Source organism: Leptinotarsa decemlineata, unplaced genomic scaffold (assembly GCF_025532065.1).
Source record: "Leptinotarsa decemlineata unplaced genomic scaffold, Ldec_3_MD MMD2_tig00000035_RagTag_RagTag, whole genome shotgun sequence".
NCBI classification, from domain to species: Eukaryota; Metazoa; Arthropoda; class Insecta; order Coleoptera; family Chrysomelidae; genus Leptinotarsa; species Leptinotarsa decemlineata.
In genome coordinates this window covers 19,031,691-19,052,369 of record NW_027412540.1, presented here as the reverse complement: position 1 = coordinate 19,052,369, position 20,679 = coordinate 19,031,691, and the positions used below count along the sequence as shown (strand labels likewise).

General features: G+C 35.6%; 2 protein-coding genes across 2 annotated transcripts in view; both read left to right on the top strand.

The window, feature by feature from the left end:
• The window catches only part of LOC111510462 (prostaglandin reductase 1), a 503,388-nt gene that overhangs the window by 200,386 nt on the left and 282,323 nt on the right, over nt 1-20,679 (top strand). The gene's annotated exons all lie outside the window — the stretch shown is intronic.
• On the top strand, nt 9,908-20,551 carry LOC111506216 (uncharacterized). Its single transcript, XM_023161230.2, has 3 exons — nt 9,908-10,107; nt 13,595-13,819; nt 20,144-20,551. Exons 1-3 carry the CDS (start codon nt 9,946-9,948, stop codon nt 20,480-20,482), a joined length of 726 nt encoding a protein of 241 aa, XP_023016998.2. The 5' UTR covers nt 9,908-9,945; the 3' UTR covers nt 20,483-20,551.

Genomic DNA, 20,679 nt, shown 5'->3' with positions numbered 1-20,679 from the left:
GTTGTAAGGGGTGGAAAACGCAACCCCTAAAATTTATTTTCAATGTAACTTTTTGTCCTATTATTTGTTTAGCATTTCCGATAGCCTGTTTCATTCTAAACAAAAATGTCTCTTGGGTTTTTTGCCCAAAATAAACCAGTTCGCAGCAAAAAATAATTTTACGAACAACTACAGAGATACATCGTCATAAATGCGAACTGGATTTATTGTCATTTTTTAGTTAGTACCTGCATTAAACAATTAAAGGGTAATAAACAAAACTAATTTATCAATTACAAAACACACAACATGTAGAAATCATAGTAAATGTTCAATATGTCTACCTTCAGACATTACTCATGCGTCTAGACGTCGGCACTTTGAGTCACGTATTCGCTCAAATATTCCTGGAGTCTCTCTGATTAACATGCATGCATCGATGATGCGGTTTCTTAAGTCCTCTACATCGCGAACAGGAGTACGATGAACCAAATGCTGTAAATGGCCCCAAATAGAGAAATCGAGAGGATTGAGATCCGGGGATCGAGCGCGCCAGTTCTGTGGTCCTCCTCGACCTATCCACTGATTTGCATATGTTTCAGTTAAATGCTGACGTGCTACCTGACTGAAATGGGTGGGAGTCATGCATAAAGAACATATCCCTTCTGACGCCCAAAGGAACTTCCTCCAGCATTACTGGATGCACTTCTCTTAAAAATTGAACGTATGCCTCACCATTTAATCGAGGAGGTAGAACATGAGGCCCAATTGAATCATCTCCAATAACTCCGAGCCACACGTTAAGAGAAAACTGTTTTTGATGGTTAGTTTCGACAGTAGCTTGAGGGTTGTCATCAGCCCATATGTGGTAATTATGAAAATTAATAATCTTGTCCCGAGAAAAACTACATTCGTCTGTGAATTCTATCGTCTTCAGAAAGTCACAATTTCTTCTAATCATTTTCAGCATCCAATTGCAAAATTCAAGATGGTTCGGAAAGTCTCGGGATAACAGTGCCTGTACTCATTGCAGATGGTAAGGGTATAAGAGATGTTCTTTTAAAATTCGAAATATCATCATATGATCAACATTCAGCTGGAAAGCAATCTTCCTAGTACTGGTAGTAAGTTGTTCTCTTCAGTCAAATTAATTGGCGACCACAATCCTGCGTTCTTCTGTCGAATGAACCATATTCTCGTAATCGTTGATGAAGTCGAGCAAATATTCTATGTGAAGGATGTTGCCATTGAGGATACATTTCAGCATATCTTCTAGAAGCTTCGAACCCATTCCCCTGCGACAGACCGTAAACGTAATGCATATCAACCATTTCCTCATTTGTGTATGCCATTTTAATAACAAGTGAATTATTAAAGTAACAAATTAAGAACAGAACAACAACACACAATTAGTATCAATTCAATTTCAAAAATTCACAAACTGACAGCGTCATACCAATTTAATTGTCACTGTCGCTAATAGCGTATTTTCGCATTTATCACGATGTATATCTGTAGTTGTTCCTAAAATATTTTTTTGCTGCGAACTGATTTATTTTGGGCAAAAAACCCAGAAGACATTTTTTGTTCAGAATGAAACAGGCTATCGGAAATAAATTTTTAAATGGTAAACAAATGATAAGACAAAAAGTTACATTGGAAATAAATTTTAGGGGTTGCGTTTTCCACCCCTTACAACCATGGGGTAAACCAAATCAATTTCTGGCTAAGTGTCTTTTTGGTAGTACAAAACGGCAAAACAAGTGTTGCCCATCTATACACTTGGCTGCACCGCGCTGATGGGGCCAATAGTTAGAAACACGTGTCCGCGGTTTGTTTCATTTTTGATTTATATATATATATATATATATATATATATATATATATATATATATATATATATATATATATATATATATAATAATAAATTTCACCAAAAGGATTTGAAGCTTTATATCTTCATTAATTATCTGAGAGCGCTTTCGACAGCTGGTCGTACTGTCATCTTCTAGGCACTACTCAAACTGAACTTGTCATCCTGTCGTCTGCCTCTTTATACGGTATGAATGTCTCAACTCAGGTATTTCAGGTACTTCAGGTAAATTTGCCTGTATTTGTACTACATCAGGTACTATTCTCTGTGTTAGATCTTCTTTAGGAATGTGTATGGTTTTGTTTAATATATTGAATGTGAGGTCTTGTTGTGTTTTGATTTGTACTTGTTCCTCGATAAGTGATTTATGACTGTTAAATGATCCAAAGGTACAATGAGCACAAAAAGGCATACATAAATCCAATTGTATATAAATCAAACCTCGCAACACACGCCATACAAAACAAACATAATTTCCCCCCACAAGAGAACATAAAACTCATAAAACAAGTCAACAAGGGAAACCGCATGGACATTTGGGAAAACTTGAACATCCATAAATTTAAGTACAAATATTTTGAATAGCAATGAAGTACATGAGAGTATTTCAAATATTTTTTGCAATAGTTTTCAATAAATATCAATGTCATTATTCTATAATTTTCAATAATTAATTAGTAGAAAAAACTATGAATATAAATAGATATACATAGTGATAAATAACTTTCAATCATTTCAAGGTTATGCAAACACGAAGATGAATTCTAAAACAAAAATTTCGGAATTATGGTATTGAATCATCAAATTGAACCAATCGCCTATTTTTTCACAATCACATTGTAGAAAACTGTTTTACTGCTTCTTTCATGTTCACAATGCAAAATATTATACTGAATTAGAAAAACTTTATCATTTTACTGGCCTAATAGATGTGAAGACATTGTTACACACGCAAGTTTTAATTACAATAATAATCAAAAATTAACAATCTTGACCATTTGGGAAATACGCGCTGTCGAGCTGATACATAATAAATAACTGCACCTCAGGATGATTGAGAAACAACAAAAACAATATCAATTTTAATGAATTAAATTAACTACTATACAGGGTTTCGCAAAATGAAGTTAAAGGAATTAATAATAATTAAATGCATAGTAATAAAAATTTGTGCACGAAGAAGCACTATTTCGGTCATAAAAATTCAATTACGAATTCAGTAGCTTCATACTGAAATAATCAGAAGTAAATATTTAACAAGAAACGAAAATATATTATTCATTATTATCGCAGGGCTTTAAAGTGAGTGTAATATACCTGAAAATTGTAGCCTTGCCGATCAGTTGAATGAAATTCACGAAAAAAAATAAAACGCTTCTTCAACAATCATTATGGATTTCATGTTTTTTACTACAGCACACTCCGCTTCTATGAACCTATGAGGATTTTTTTCATCTTCCGCAACAAACGATATTCGCAAAAATTTTCACCACCATTACTCCAAATAATATTGAGTATAATAATAATTATGGTAATGATAATAACACGTTTACGTGCATCTGATGCACACGAATACTCACTGCACAACACCGAGTGTTCGAACGCTCATATGAGCAGAGAGGATTGAAGAGAGGAGTCGCTGGATCTAAAGACAACCTGCTCATCGATAGATATGATACGCAGGACTCGATACAGTATAAGCGTAATCTCTCTTGGCCTGTTTTGATAGAATTGGCTATGCACCTAATTTATGAATAATATTTTTCCATCGCTGTAACTTGGACCTGAGAATCTGAAATGGATTCAGGGATTCAAGTATCATCTTTATGAACTTTTCTATTGCAAATTGAGGGCTATATTAAAATTCAAACTTGTCGAATGTTTTTCATGCCAAAGAAATGTTTATTTCTTAGCCGAGATGATTGGCGAGAACGTTCCAGGTGGCAATTTTTTTTTTCTTTCCTCTACGAATCTGACAAATGTTTCTAAGACAATTTCGTTGTATTATTTCCTTTTATTATTTATAATCTTTTCATTGGTAAACAATGATTCGACAGAGACAATTCAGTGCAAAGCTTTTAACAGGTATTAGTTTATTCATTTATTCATTCACCAAACAGAATAAGAGGTTTTTGCTTATTATCATTTGAATTATGGTTAAAAAAATATAAGGAATACGATACAACAAACTGAAATAAGAACTACTCAATCCCTCTACGTCTTTCCTATTGTTAACACTTTCTTGTTGGAAATATAAGAAATCTCACTTAAGAATCATTCACATCTAAAATATCAAGGTTTGCATAGTCGTTTTTACTTATGTGTTGAACTTGGCAAGCCGTGTCCATTTAACGTATAGTAATGTTTAGTTTTTGATGTTTTTCTGCAATAATACAATTCAGAAAAATACTGTGTGGACCGGTCTTAATTCAGAATTATTTTCAAATGAGAATAACAAATATATCGTGGGAATTTTGACTATCTCTGTTATTACTCAAAACTACAGAGTGGATTTGATAGATCATGACCATCTTCCCGTTATAGAAGAATGATGCGTGAACGGAAAATAAACTGAATATGTGTTTATGAAACATTGATATGAAATCAATATTTACTTGTGAGAGATGAAAAATTTGTTTAGTCCAACACCATGAGGATTGAATTGAAAATTTATGAGCAATATATAACTGATGATGCATCAATAGTTGACCCAAGTCGAAGAAAATTCAATGGCACTTCAAATCATATGAACTATTATGAATTTTCCACATATATTTCATCTTTTCAGGGACTAACTTTTTTCATTTTCAAGGGTGGAAAAAAATTTAATGTGTTTGAAGAATTTGTTATATAATTAACAGTCCCTTTAAAAAACATGATATACTGGGTGAAGGAGGAGGTCACTTCTTATGGAAAAAATTAATGCTTGTAACCCATACCAACACAGTCAACATAGTATTCCCTTCCGATAAAGAATACTAAATTATATGCTGATTGAAACAAGGTATCATGAATCACAAAACGCTAGAATATTAATACATTCAGCTACCGGACTGAGTCATGGCCGGTGGGAGAAATCGTATCTACGTAAAGTTTGAGTCGGTATATGACAAAGAAAGTATTAGGAAGAAAGAAAATAAACTTTTGTTTATAATTTTACGCAGTACGAATTAAGGGGTAAACAATAAATGGATATTATATCTACTACATCTACTGCACATCTTGAGGCAGGGGCTTCTCACTGGCCATGACTCAGTCCGGCAGCTATTTAGTGTCACCATTAAAGTGCGCACCATATGGGAAATTCAGAGAAACAGGATCCGTAGCAAATCTATTTAAGAAAAAGCACACTCCAAGTAAATATGATGAAGAGACCCAACTCAACATTTGTTTAAAAGTTATTGAAACAAGGGCAAACGAGCACAACATATATTATAAAAAATACCGATTACAAGAGAGAAAGTGTTAGAACATTTTTATTGAAGAATAAATTTTGGCCTTACAAGCCAACATTTATTAACACATTAAAAGAACGAGATTTTGATGCCCGTTTGGGGTTTTCATTCTGATTTCAAGGAGAGAGAGAAGCAAATGTAAAGTTTCCGTATAAAATTTTATGGACAGATGAGGCAACGTTCTCTTCAAATGGAACGGTAAGTTCTCAAAATTGCCGATGGTGGGCCCAAGAAAATCCCAATTTCACAGTTGAATGTGGTGATCAGTATTCCTTTAAAACTAATGTATGGTGTGGAATACTTAACGACCAAATAATTGGGCCATTTTTCTTTACGGAAAATTTATCATCCGTCGGTTATCTCAACCTTTTAAATAATGAGGTTAGTGAAGTTTCAGATAATATGCCTTTAAATATTAAATACGACCTATGGTATCAGCTTGATGGCGCACCAATACATCACACGGTTGTTGTAAAACAGTCCCTCCAACAAATGTTCAGAGGCAAAGTTATTGGACGTAACTGGGAACATTATTGGCCACCTAGATCACCCGACTTGACGCCTTTAGACTTTTTCTGGTGGGGTTACCTGAAACAAAAAATATACCGAAGTAGACCATTTACTGACATACAACATCTGGAAAATACCATTCGCGAGTGCTGTGCAAATATAAATCCCCGATTTATTAAAAATGGCCTCTGCTTCTGCTTTTTCAAAATCGAAGATTTGTTTGAGAAAATAGCCAAGTGATTGAAACTTTGTACCAGTCATGTTAAAATTTTTATAGCAAATTTTCAATTTCTCTCTAAAAATGTCCGTATAAGTAAAAATGTATCAGAAAAGGTAAACTCCATGATGAGTTTGTTATGTATACATGAATTGATGACAATTAAACGAACTTGTTTTTTAAAATAAAGGGGATATCTGTCAAAAATAAGCAAAACGTTAACTTTATCCTAAATGCATAAAATTTGGCATATGGATATAAAATTGCCGTAGACACAACTTTTTCAAGTAACTTTTTGTTAAATTCGATCTAGAAATGCACTTTTTCAATAAAAAGAAGAAAGTTGAATTTGACAAACACTGAACGTCAATGGGTCGCAGTTGGCCGCATCATTTCAAGTTAAATTCAAAGCACAAACAAGTGCCGAAGTTAAACTTCATTGAAACTTTTCGAAAAAAAGTTTGCCATATGGTGCGCACTTTAATGGTAACACTGTATGTCGGAGTTCGTAAAACACGTGTACCTTGATAATTTGGATTTCCCATGACAAGTAATGAGTATGGTATGTAAAACGTGCGTGGAGTCTTTGAGGGCGAATAGGAAAAGACCCAATTTCAAGTATCAAACATCAATGATCAGAATGATCATTATTTTTGCGTGGTTGATATAAACGGGATTAATAAAAGAAACCGGTCCAAATAACTTTACTCTACTGTGTTACTCGACCAAACATTTACTCTGGCGATACCTACACCAGTGCCACAAGCATCTTCAACTACACAAAATGATCACGACTTAGATGAAAAAAATCTCTTCTTTAAGAAAATCTTCCAACTCAAGAAACAAAAATTTCGTACCATCGGCACAGAGAGATATTTACTTACATTCCTTTCTGAAGATGATGAATTTGTTTATAATAAATGCTTTTATCGAAAGGTTACTCAGTATAAGAGATACTAATCTAACCTAACAAATCGCAGAATTCAAAATCTGTACATGATAAATCAAGAAAGGAATTATTGTTGAAATATTTCGGGTTAAATAAAAGCAATGGAAATAGACAAATACGAGATGACCCGAATGTATGGCGCTCATTTATTAATTCCTCTAAGCATAGCTTGAAATGTGTACTTATGCACAACGGCAATGAGCTGGGTTCGTTACCGTTAGCAATTCAAATCAAAGATTATGCTAGTGTGGCTTCTGTTATGAGAAAAATCAAATACCACGAACACAAGTGACTCATATATGTAGAGCTAATCTTGTGCTTGGACAACAAGGAGGCTATACAAAATATTCTTCTTTTATTTGTCTGTGGGACAGTAGAGCCAAGTATCAGCACTAGTTTCGAGTAGACTACCGTCCCTGCATATCGACTAGGGCTCATGAAACAATCTGTCAAGGCTCTGAATAAGAATGATGATTAGTTCAAATACATCTCTAAAAAGTTTTATGATATGAGTACAGAGAAACTGAAAGCCGGAATTTTCGATGGTCCACAAATAAGGTTGCATTTCGTTTGGATTGCACAAAAACAACAAAGATGTAAGCTATGCTGAGCACGTTGAAAATATATTGCCGCAGTTCCAGCAGCTTTGCTGTGATATGAGTATCAGCGTACACTTTCTACACAGCCATTTGTACCATTTCCTTGGAAATCTTGGTGATTTGAGCGAAGAACAGAGGGAATAGTTCCAACAAGATATTCGAACTATAGAGAAAGGGTAACAGGTTTACTGGGATGCCCACATGATGGCGGACTTCTGTTGGAGCATTCAAAATAGGTCTTGTGAACCAAGTCAAGCAAGAAAATCCTATGATAAACATTGCTTGTTATTTTAATGATCGTTTTTATTCAAAATATTTTTTCTTTATCTTATACCTCAAAAACTAAAGGTGGCACAAAAAATCTGACTTTAGATGTACAAGCAGCTGTCCTTATTCATTTTTCACTGCCTGAACCACTGTGCATGCTTTTTTTGGCGAGTGCATTGGCTTAGGATGTGGGGGTTGAGCAAACCGGCCATCGGATGCCTGCTTCCACGTAGCCCCGCTGGATACGGGAATGATAGAATCACTTGTGGTTCTGTCATTTGCTAACTCAATGGCATCTCAACGATGGCTTAATCCTGAGGTGTGTATTCGTGCCGAGAGGATGAATGACACTGAGCCTATCAGCTGTCTCTACGGAACCTTCGAGATACCGGTCGCCCTCTCGTCGTAGCATCGCCTTGTAACGGTAATGCAGGGCTCTGCCGCGATTGACCTTCTATCCCTAGCTACTCGTGGGACTTTTATGGATAGAGTAAACTTCAAAATTCTTTCTGATGCTGAGTCTACAGAGGAGATGGATGCCGAGCTTACGACTCTAACTGACCTCCCTGTGAATTTAGATCAGGAGCGAGGGCTTCTCAACTCTCCAATTCCTGATCCAATAACTGAACCGAAAAACAGGTTTGGTTGTGCAGCCAGGAAACGACTGAGTCTTCTCCTCATCCGACTACCTCATTAAGGATGAAACAGCAGAGCACATACTTTGTGCCTGCCCTGCTGGGGATCAAATCAGGTTTTTAGAGTTCGGCAGAGCCGTATTCTTACCATCTGACCTGAAAGACCACTCACCGTACAAACTAATCGGCTGCGTTAAGAAGCTGGGTTAATTTGGTCGAGTATGAATAGCTGTGAGCCACAATAAACCCTTGCGGGTTGCGGTGGAGGGTCGAATAGACCCACTTACTTTGGACTCAACCTAACCTAAGCTAACTCCAAAAATGTATAACATTAGATTATATTTCATGCAACAAAAACTCTGATCCCTTGTGAATAGAAGTAAATTGGATAGGTAGAAATATACTTCTCAACAAGATCTCTAGACCTACCGTAACTGTCAAGTCCACCAGTGAGGAATGTTATCAGGTCAGAAGAAGTACAACTTCACCCAAAATTTACGCATATAAAAACGTCAAACATTGAGAAATCAGAAAAAGAAAATTCTAGATAGATCTTAATACGAAAGTAATGATGATTTGCAAGTTTCTCTGATATAGCAGCAAAATGAGTTTGGATTATGTCCTGATGATCTCCACTGGTAAAATGTACGTCGAAATTTTCTAATTTTGGCAAGTGGGAGAACAATTTTTCGCCGGTACCAGGTCCGTATCGGGTACAACAAACGTAGAACTATTTTTGTTGAATCCATCTTCGGTTTCCACACTCGGTTTCCACACCCGGTTTCCACAGATGAAGACTAATAATCCTGCAACAATTAGGGGGATTAGAGCACCTTTGAATGATTTCCATCAATTAATCCTTGCTAATAGTTTGAACATTTAACCTGGAATGATTCAGAACGTTTGAAATCGCTTTGAACAAATCCTCTGAATGGAAGCAGAAGGACATTGAACACTTTGAGTAAAATATTAGAATTTTAAGTATATGTTTTTTCATTGATCCCCTTCTTGAAATCAAAATTAACTCTTGGTGAGATTAATTATGTTAAAAGATACACATCTTCTGAAGACGTCAACTTGATTGGTAATGCGCGTCGAGAAGAGTGTTGCAGTTCTGGTGCCTGGAAACAGTACTCATTTTGAATCATTTATATTCAATACAACCCTAATGGAAATCGTCTCCGAAACATTAATAAGTGAATTATAAACACGGAGTAGTATTTTTATGTCCAACTGCTATATGAGTTCCTTGTTGTAGTTGATAATGAAAATAGTTCTTTTTTTAAACCACTGTAGAACTCTGATTTTTTCACCTCACCAGCAGCCAAGGTTATCGGATTTTCCAAAAGTTCAGTGATAGGAAAGAATCAACAAAGATTATAATTAACCGGCAAAACCCGATACATCTTAATCGTATAAAAGTCTGTCTCTGCTTGAAAGTTATTTACAAACTATTCGAAAATGTTCAAAGTAATATCGTTTTGTTTGCTGTTAACAACAGTATGTGCCGTAGAATTCCAGATTACTAATAGAGAAATCGGTCCAATTTGGGTTGGTATTCAAGGAAATTCTGGTAAGCCAGCCTTGGCCAATGGCGGATTCATTCTTGAAGCAGGAGCTACGGTAAGAAAACTGTTTAATTTATAAGTATTCAAATGAGGATTCTGAAAATTTACGAATCGAGTGATTGTTCATTTGTCTGTCTACAACTATCTGAGATTTCATAGTTCTGAAAATTCACAAAACGGGCGATTGTTATTTGTTTATCTTCAGCTATCTGGAATATTATTGTTATTGTTGTAGTTTTTTCTGAGTTATGGAAATCACAGTGAATACTGAAATTGACATAACAAAGCAATGTCAGCCTTATTTATTCATCAGGAGAATAAGAAACTGAATTGACATTGATGTCTTTTTTCAGTAATTCACACATAGTTAGCACGATAAATATAGGTTTCATTTGAATTGAAAGGGGTATATTATTAGAAGACATGAATTTATGGAAAAGAAAAGTTTTGGCTTTCTACTTCTCCATCTTCATTCAAAGAAAATGGAAATCTTCCAAAGAAAGAGAGAATTTAATTATTTTCAGAATGAACTCTTTCAGACTTTCAGTGATAGTCTGAAAATGTCCTTACAGGACGGAACTGAAGTAACGTTAGTTACAAATACAAGTGGTACAAAAACATAGAAAGTTTAATTTCTCATTTTTCATAAATTTCAATCTACCAAGAGAGTAGATTTTACATTCACTGACCCTTGAGACATACCAGAGCTTGATGCACAGATAAATGCACACCTTAATATAATTAACTTACTGATGCCTTGATATTGTATCATAGTGTGAGGCTGCTCACTTTCACTTTCTAAATTATCACTGTCAAACATATTTCATTTTCAATTATTTTAAAATTTATTTATTCAGTAAAACACAGGTTAGATATACTATAGAAACACAACTGTAAACACTATATGTATCCGAGCTCAGTATGGAAAAAGAGACAGCGTAACGCCAAACTAGTGGAAAGAGAATGGCACAGTCGCTTGCGCATAGCGACCCTTCTCCACGGTATGCATCTCCACGCCATTATCTTCACGCCAGCGGCTATCGATGTTTCACATCAAAACAGCTCAGAAGGCAATTACTTTTTAAAATTGAAGTATCAATGTCCAATGGGGAAACTAAAGTAGGGTTTTTTCGATGAGTGAAAAATAGAGCTTCAAAATGCAGCTACCCAAAAAGTGGCAAGCCTTTCTCATAGGTCTCCCCTCCACATGATCTGGCAGGCAGGCACAAAGTATGTGCTCTGCTGTTTCATCGTTAATGAGGTAATCGGTTGAGGAGAAGACTCGGTCGTTTCTTGGCTGCACCACCAAACCTGTTTTTTCGGTTCAGTTATTGGATCAGGAATTGAAGAGTTGAGAAGCTCTCGCTCCTGATCTGGTCAAGTGCAAGATATTTGCAAATCAAGAACAATGATAAACGTGTTTTCATATTACAATCACCCCGTTTATTTTAATAGTTTACGAGTAGATATGGATGGTTTTGATGATTTTCAGATACATTCAAAAACCATTTGTCAACAAAAATGACAATTCCAATCGGAAAAAGAATGTATGAATTACTTTTCAACAACAATATTATGAGTTTATTTTGAAAACGCAATTATGGCATTGTTATTTCAACAAATATTGCCAGTTATATGATTGGACTATATCATAATTGTGAAAGGTATGGGATCAATACTTCATTGATATCAATTGCACAAAGCGATAGTTGAGTTTTGAATGAGATTAATAATTTTCGCTGGTTTGAATTTGGGTTCAATTTCTTGAACCTAAGTGTTAAAGGCTCAGCTGTTATCGCTAGAATATGAGTATGAAACACTAAGTAGTATGTTTGAAGGTGATTGACAATGTTTCATGATGAATTTCACTAGTTCGGACTTCCATTGTCTACTATATAAAATGATATGAAATTCCTGAAACAAGGAAAAAAGAATAATTAAAAAAGAATAGCTGAAAATAACAATTATATTAAGCAATAATGAACCTGAAATGAAATAATAGTGAAATAATCTACAAGTGAAAAATATAATAATTGAATAAATAAAAATAAAGGAATGAAAAAAGAAAATAATAAAAAGTGTAGAGATTCCAAATCACGTTAGTTCACGACGTTTCGATTGTTGGTATCTACAATCGTCTTCGGGTGATGACTGGACTGATTCCTCCGAGAGATGACTATTTATAGGTCGTTGATATACTTTCACTTATCTCTGCTTTCCATTTTCCGCTTCACTGATTCCGTAAGAGATGACTGTTTTGGCGAGAGTTGGCCATTTTTCGTTTGATGATGGGTTTCCATATGTTTCGTATTTCTACGCTGGTCTGGCTGAATACGTTGTTGAACAACATGTATGCGGCTTCCTTGAATTTTCTCCTAAACCAATGTTCCTCTCTGTGCAAGATCTCAGCTTGGGACCACTCGATGTTGTGTTGATGGGTCTAAACATGGTCTGCTATTCGTGATTTGCTGGTTTCCCCTCGCTGTGTATGCTTCTTGTGCTCGGCAATGCGAACATTCAATGGCCTCTTAGTTTCACCAATATAGGATTTTCCGCACTCACAGGGTATCCGGTAAATGCAATTCTTGGAATCGCAGTCCGCGTTTGGGGGTCTGGTTTTCGTGAAGCTGCTACGGAAAGTGTTACCGGATCTGAAACAGGTTCTGATGTTGTACTTGGAACCAATTCTTCTTATCCTCTCCGATAATCCTCTAATGTAGGGAAGTGCAAGCACTGGTTGTAGGAAGAGAAGCCGTCTCTACTTTGAATCTCTACACTTTTTATTATTCTCTTTTTCCATTCCTTTATTTTTATTTATTCAATTATTATATTTTTTACTTGTAGGTTAATTCACTATTATTTCATTTCAGGTTTATTGTTGCTTAATATAATTGTTATTTTCAGCTATTTTTTTTTTAATTATTCTTTTTTACTTGTTTCAAGGATTTCAAATCATTTTATATAGTAGACAATGGAAGTCCGAACTAGTGAAATTTACTCATTGTAGTATATTATGCAAAATTTGATCAAATTGAGTAACCATTTCATTTCAGAAATTGGTGATAATTATCAAAACTACAGCAAGAAAAAAAACAGAAATGAAAATTGCTTTCTATCATTTCATTTTTTATGGAAATCAAATGCTGGGCAACATTCAGTGCCTGAATGTTTGAAAAATCGAATGAGTTTAACATAGGTTATTTATTATAAATTCATTTATAACACACCCTCCAACAGAAAACTGATGTTACCAGGTCTCTCCTCAATGTATCCTTGAGGTTCACAGCGCCACCTCACGGCAATTGCCACTTCGAATTGAATAAAAATTGCAACAACTGTCCAAAATTTCGCAAGCCTACCTTGTTGTTTTGTAAAAATGCTTTGATAGTCTTGAACTATTAGAAATACAGGGTAGAACTGAATATAAGAAGACAAGTTCCCAAAGACAACTTGATATATAAGTACCTAATATGAATACCAAGTCGTCGCTTTTCAAATGTTACTGATTATTTGAACACTACTTTTTACTCAAATATTTTCAGACGTCAATACATGCTCCAGCAGACTGGGCTGGGCGTTTTTGGGCAAGAACCTGGTGCGACTATAATAGTAAGCACTGTTTGACGGGAGATTGCGGAAATCGACTAGAATGTGGAGGAAATGGAGGTGCACCGCCTGCAACTCTAGCTGAAATTACTCTGAAAGGATGGCAAGGTCTGGATTATTACGATATTTCATTGGTAGATGGATACAATCTGGCAGCTAGTGTGAGTGAAATTTCATGTATTTATAGTTGAAAAGTATTTTTCAGTGGCAAAAAATGCTGAATATCTATTCGTTATCGTTAAATTTTCAGGTAAAATATTTTTCTTTCTAGCTGATAATACTTTGGGGATAATTTTGGGAATAATCAAAGAAAGTAATTGTATCAAATGAAAACTTCCCATATTGTTGTTGAATGCAGTTGTTACTACTCTGCTGTGTTCAACAAAGTTAGTATTCAGATGTGTACAATTATCTAATTAGAAAATCTGTTGGAAAGAATCCTACGAGTTCAGTTGTAACTCTAGTATCATTTGCAATTAGTTTCACTGAATATCACCAGCACAATATGAGGCTAAGGTGGATCACTCTTTGGAACAAAGAATTCAAAAATAATGCATGCACCAAACAGAGCTGCTCTGTCCCATCAAAATTTCAGAAACGGTTCTAAGTAAGTGTAGACAATGGTATTGCTCAAGCAAAAAAACATTATTGATAATGACGGGCTCTGCTAGTTTGTGGGCTCTGGTTTCATCTAGTTGCTTTGCAGTGGAAAATATAGTCAAATCCAGAGCACAATTCTCATTCATCGGTCGACGTTAATGTTTGACTTTTCAACGAATCGCCTTGGAGAACTTGTTTATCTTTGATAATCATGGACTAAACCTTCTGTCGATCCCATGAATGGCTCTGACTTGGCCTTCAAAGACATGTAAAGTGTCGTTACTTACGTTGACTTGGCGCAAAAGCCTTACAACTGAGCATCTTCCTGCTGTTCAGTGCCACTACTGTCAAGGAAACTCATACTCCTTCGTACCTTCTCTCCCCCTTCGTGCCGACGAAGCGTAACATCGGCCACATGGAGGGACGAATTTAGCGGGTGGAGAAGACCCTTCTTTATTCAGTTTTCTTATTTCTTATATAGCCCAGGGTATAAATTATTTCTCAATCAACTTAATCTTCTACCTATCACCTAATAACTAATCAAAGTAATCAACAAAAATGAAAAAATTCATAAATGATTATACTAGATACATAAAATTGGCCGTATATACATCCTACCATCTTCTGTCAATCCCAAAGTTGGTGTCTTCGTTAGAAGAGATATCATCACATTCACTTAATGAGATTTCCAACTAGAACTTTTGCTGCTGACTTCATGTGAATTATTTTTCCAATTGATCATCTATCATAGTTACAGCACGATATTTTCCAAACCTATTCCTGAGGTGACCTTGTACTTGGAATTTGTTTCCTTATCCACTCATAGTAGACTGGGCGATATATCGATATACATATTTATCATCGCATAATGAATAAATATTTTTGTATTCGCGAATTGTCGCCATATTTACATGTAATTGAAATTTCATTTGAGCATGTCATTTTTCACCAGGTTATCCTCTATTTGTGGTGTACTGTTTGGAACGTTTGGTGTAGTAATGGATATTACAGGAGTTTTTATCTTCCTCTTGAAGATGATCACTTGGTGATCGAAACACATGTCGAGGTGTAAAAATAATGATTTGGTGTTGGGAAAAAACTCCAGTAATATTTATCCTCTATTTGATAATGAAGTGGGTTTGTTTGTTAAGTACTGTTGGAAAAAGTCAACTCGATAAAGATAGATTATTTTTTCTAGAATGAGTTATTCTGATCCGCAAATTATTCACTTTGCAGTAGACATCTAGAATGGAAACTGATAGACTATTCTATTCAAAGATATTCATCATCACTCTTTCTACGCATGATACAAATGTGTAGATGAAAATGAAAATTATCCTTTTAAGAGATTTTCTCCATTGGGTGCTGTGTTTTTCGTAACAGCAAAATGGTATTTTTTTCAACAACATTGAAATGATCTCTAACGAATTTTTTTACTCCCAAATTCATCATGAACACTTTATTGAATTTTTCGACAAATTTGGAAGTTATCCAGGTTTTGAATCTTCTAATTCGGCTATTTTTCCAAAATCTGTGAGTTATGTGAAAAGATCTTGGATAACAAGTTAGTAAACTTCGAGATTCAATTGTTTTTATATTGGATTCATCAAATGTCGTTTCAATTTTGTTCAATTTATTGCTAAGTTAATAATGATTTCATTAATGAAAATATGATAATCTGTATTCTTCATTGGCATCATACATGAAATAACCTATTTGAGGATTCAGTTATATATTATAACTGGAAAATCTTCAATTATCCTTGCTCTTCTGAAATATTATACCAGATATTGTAGTGGAACGAATTTGGATGAAACTCTTGTGAAAATGGAGATGATTTGGATGCAAATGGATAAATTTCCTTTTATACTTCCCGTGTGCAATCTGCTAAATACCTCGGTGAATTTTCTCAAATATTCAAGAAATGATTCGTGAGGAAAGATCATATATGGAATAAGGGATCGTTTTAAAAATCAGTTCCGAGACTTAACTCAGACGCTAGACTTAACTCATCTACGGGAAACTCTGCAATGCAAGCTCAGCCGTGTAAGCTCACAGCACTTAGGCCACATGTGACCCATTGTACATCCTCCCGAGGAGTTGTCCTCCTAGGTCATCGTCCATCCTGTCATTTCCAGGAAGATGGACAGGTCACTAGGGGACATCTCCTTTATATCCGCAGGTGTAGGCCAAGACTCGCCAAACACACACTATTTATTGACGATAACTCCGGACACTCGCATAGGACATGCCTGATAGTTTCATCTTCCACTAGCCCCATATTATGGAGGTGTTTCCTTAGTTGACAGTGGCCAGTTAGAAATCCTACTGTTAAGCGTAGATTTTTCCTGCTCATCGCCAGATATTTTTTCGGCGCCAGCTTTCCAGGTTCGCCCAGGGTGATCCTGGCAAGATTGCATCCTTTGATTCCATCCCATCTCTTTAGGGATTGAGCATGGGTGTAACATTTGGCTATTGCCGCAATTGTTGAAGTCATCAGGTCGTAGGTGCCACTGGGTCCTAAAATTCTTAGTCCACCCGCTTCCTTGGCTAAAGAGTAGGCAAGTCGATTACCGTTATACTGCCGTGCCCTTTAATCCACCTCAGAATAATGTTATCATCTATTCATCTATCTTGGTGAGGTAACACGTTGTCAGTTCAAGGCTAATGGAGCTTGTCTGCTGTCAGTGTAGATTGTTACGTTTTGCAAGAAATTCCTTTCCTGATTATTTTTTTTGTGGCGATTGAGATACCAGCAAGTTCTGTTTGGACTACGCTGGTATTTTTTTCCCATTCCCCACTTAATCCTTAGGCTTAGTGATCTGGAGTACACTCCACATCCTGAGCCTTCTTTGAGCCGTCTGTATATATGCGTATTGCATTTGTAGTTTCTGACTCTGTGTTCTGTTTTATTTGTATTTTCTAGGGTTTATTAAACACAAACCTGAGTTCAATTGAATCTCCGATTGCCTGCAGCAGAGGTTGCGCAGGCCCAGCCTCAATTGACCCATCCCTACTTCGAGGTTTACACCAGCCGTGCGCAATCGTAACATGGCCATTAACGCAACCTCCTTAACGTACAGGTCCAGAGGGGTCAGACCCGTAATTAATTCCATTGCCGCGTTGGTGTTGTTCTCATGGGTCCTGTGATGTTTAAACAAGCCAGTCGCTGTATTTGATATAATTTTTGGGTGGCCGTTGCTTGTAGAACATTCGGTCCCCATGCAATAGCTCCATACGTTAACATAGGTCTTATTATTACAGTGTAGAACCAGGTGACCACACCGGATGAAAAATCCCATGCGCGTCCCACTGTCCTCCGACATTCATCATAAGCCACATATGCTCTTTTTGCTCTACCCTATATGAAAGTTCCATGTTAGCTTTCTGTCGAGGAATATTTCACCTCTTCAGAGAAGTTCAGTTTGCTTTTGAAGATTTCGGGACGTTTTAAGCCAGATAAACTTCTTTTCCTGGTGAAAAGGACCATCTCAGTCTTCTTTAGCGCTACTATATTTGAATTGAAAATATAAAACAAATATTACTCTGATGTTTTTTCAAATTATTTGAAAATCACAAGTAATCAAAGAAATATCAGCAACGTTGAACACATCGGAGAAATATAAACTTGACCACAGCACGGTAGAAAAAAAGTCAGTAATGAACGTTGATAACAAAAAAATGAAGTGATTGTTCCTAATATTCTTTTCTGCGTTTATAAAAGAACGCTGCACTTGGCACTTTTGAATGTGAGAAAATTTCGAAGTTGACATAAAAAGGTATCATTTTCATTATTGTCTAATAGAAATAACAAAATTGTAGATCATTGATTCGAAAGGACGCTATCAACTTCTTTATATGGAGAGGGTCAGGTGATAAATCATTTGATAGGTCTTTCAATTCTCTATCCAACATTGGTTTCTCATTTATATACGTACCAGCCGTTTCTGAATATTTAGCAGTTCCATATTTTTTCAAGGATCTGCTTACGATAAATATTATTTCAATAGAAAAATATATTATAAATTCGCTTCAGTTTGTCCCAATGAATATTTACATTCACTTCCTGAAGAAAATTAATTCTGTTCACAAATCCATTTCTTACATTAGGTAATTTCGATAAGTACTGGATTGTACTACGGTTATATAACGCAAACTTTTATTTCACAAATCCTTACAAAAAAGATCTGCTAGATGATCCTTACGATCCTTAAGAAAAGGATGTGCTACATAATCTGATATGACGAAGGGCGTCATATCAGGTGATCTAGTAGATTAATATAAGGGATCATATATCGGTCTTTCAATCGTTTTGGATAATTGTCATCCAGTCTCTTTGAACCAACCAGTGATAATGAGAAGGTGCTCCAGTTTGCTGAAACATTTCAATTGAGGTATAATTTAAGTATGTCAAATTCTCCAAACAGGTCAGAATTTAGGGATGTTTACGTGAAATGGACTGCTGAATCAAATGATATGACATCTTTGAAATGTTTGAAGAAAACCGCGGAATCTTGAATTTAAGTACGCTCCATAAACACACTTCATTCCAGAAATCGTGAATAGAATAAAAGAAGCTTGTAGTCGAAAAAATAAACCCGTTTTGAATATAGAATTTAAAGGCCTTCAAAAGAGGTATCACAAAATCTCTTGGACCACTTGAAAAGAAAAGTTGTCAGCGTCCTTTTGGTGAAAAGTAATGTCTCACTTTTGTTTTTCTCGGTAAAAATAACTTGATATCTTGTCCTGTGAAGAAGTTGGGAGGGGTGTGGACTTTTTACGCCCACTGTTCTAGTATTATATAATACATTACAATAAAACATACATTACTATAATTTAAATAGTTCAATGTCGTTTCATATAGTTTATTCACTTCAAATCTCATAATATCTATCTCGATGAAGGTATTTCATATGAATTTCTTTCCATAACATTCAATATTGAAAGTCTTGAGTTACTCAGAAAACTTGCCGGAATAGTTTTTCTATATAAATTACTGCAGAGCAATGTGGATACTTTGGAGGTGTTATCTCTTATGAATTTATGTGTGCCTTATTTTAAAACTAGAAGTACAAAAACTTTTTACAGCCGACTGACCAATTCCTACCTCAAGTCTTTAGCATTTGCAATAATTCCAATTCAATTTCAAATTTGGATTAAATCAATTTTGATTCCACAGAATACATTGTTGGAACTGCACCTCAGGTTTCCATGGATAATAGTTTCTGGTAGAGATTTTATTTTATTTTGTTATATTTTTGTTCCTCATTTTCTCAAATTATAACTTTGTAGTTATATTACTTTTTTAACATATTTAATTAACCCTGTCAATGGTTTCAAACTGTTGGGTAATAAAAGGTAATATTATTATTAGAACTTCGATATGAATTTTTTTCTCATCGGGTATTCAAATGAAAACTGTTTCAATGAAAGATCAGGCTGTTCCATTCAGCATAGTATTTGAAATATTCAAATAAAGTGTAGGGACTTTTCCTACAAGTGCTTAGTATAAAAACATGTAATTTCTCTATTGTTAAGCAGTCATCCAAATCGAACACTGTAATCGAACACTCGAAAATCGAGTGGTCGAATTATTGAAATGTGTGTTGGCTAAACTGAACTTCCGTTTCACCACCTGGGGAGAAAGCTAGAGACAGGAGTCTTTTCTAGTGCGACCTGTCGAACGAACAACATCGATTCTGTTCACTGAGAGTCAGTCTTTCCAAGCCACGTGGCCCCTCAGATTTTTCTTGTTATTTTGTCGTAGTGTTTTGTGTTAATAAATGTTATCGTTGAACACGTGTAAACGTTGAACACGTGTAAACAATAATTTATCTATCACCGTCCCGACAAAAGTACTCTAATCTACTCTATTTTATGTTCAGATGGAACCTGTTGGAGGAAGAGGTGATGGCGGTCAATACAGTTGCAAAAAAACCGCCTGCGCTCGCCATCTCAACGAAGAATGCCCAAATGAGCTGAAGTTACACACACAAAGTGGCGTCGTGGGTTGCAAATCAGCCTGTCTGGCTTTTAATACTGACCAATACTGCTGTCGAGGTGCACACAATAGACCAGAAACTTGTAGAAGTTCATCATGGCCTGTGGATTACCCCAACTTCTTCAAGTCTCGCTGCCCAGACGCTTACAGCTACGCATACGACGATCACAAGAGCACTTTCACTTGCCGGGCAGAAAAATATATAATTGTTTTTGGATTGTAGGTGTGAAAGACTCGTCTTAATGAGTATGAATCACGTATGAATTCCAATAAAAAGTTTTCTAGCAATCAATCCATGTTTTATTATTTTGACGTGAAGTTTACCGCAGAATCGTTTTACTAATTTCAAAATATACTCCTATAAATAGGTCAATCCACACATCTTGACCCATCAGGCCTGATGCATTGCCCCTCTCCTCG

Excerpts from the sequence above, each read along its gene's own strand:
- LOC111506216 (XM_023161230.2), top strand. The coding sequence starts at position 9,946 with ATGTTCAAAGTAATATCGTTTTGTTTGCTGTTAACAACAGTATGTGCC. Across the intron at positions 10,108-13,594 it reads TTCTTGAAGCAGGAGCTACG|ACGTCAATACATGCTCCAGC; the intron begins GTAAGAAAACTG and ends AAATATTTTCAG. Across the intron at positions 13,820-20,143 it reads GATACAATCTGGCAGCTAGT|ATGGAACCTGTTGGAGGAAG; the intron begins GTGAGTGAAATT and ends TTTTATGTTCAG.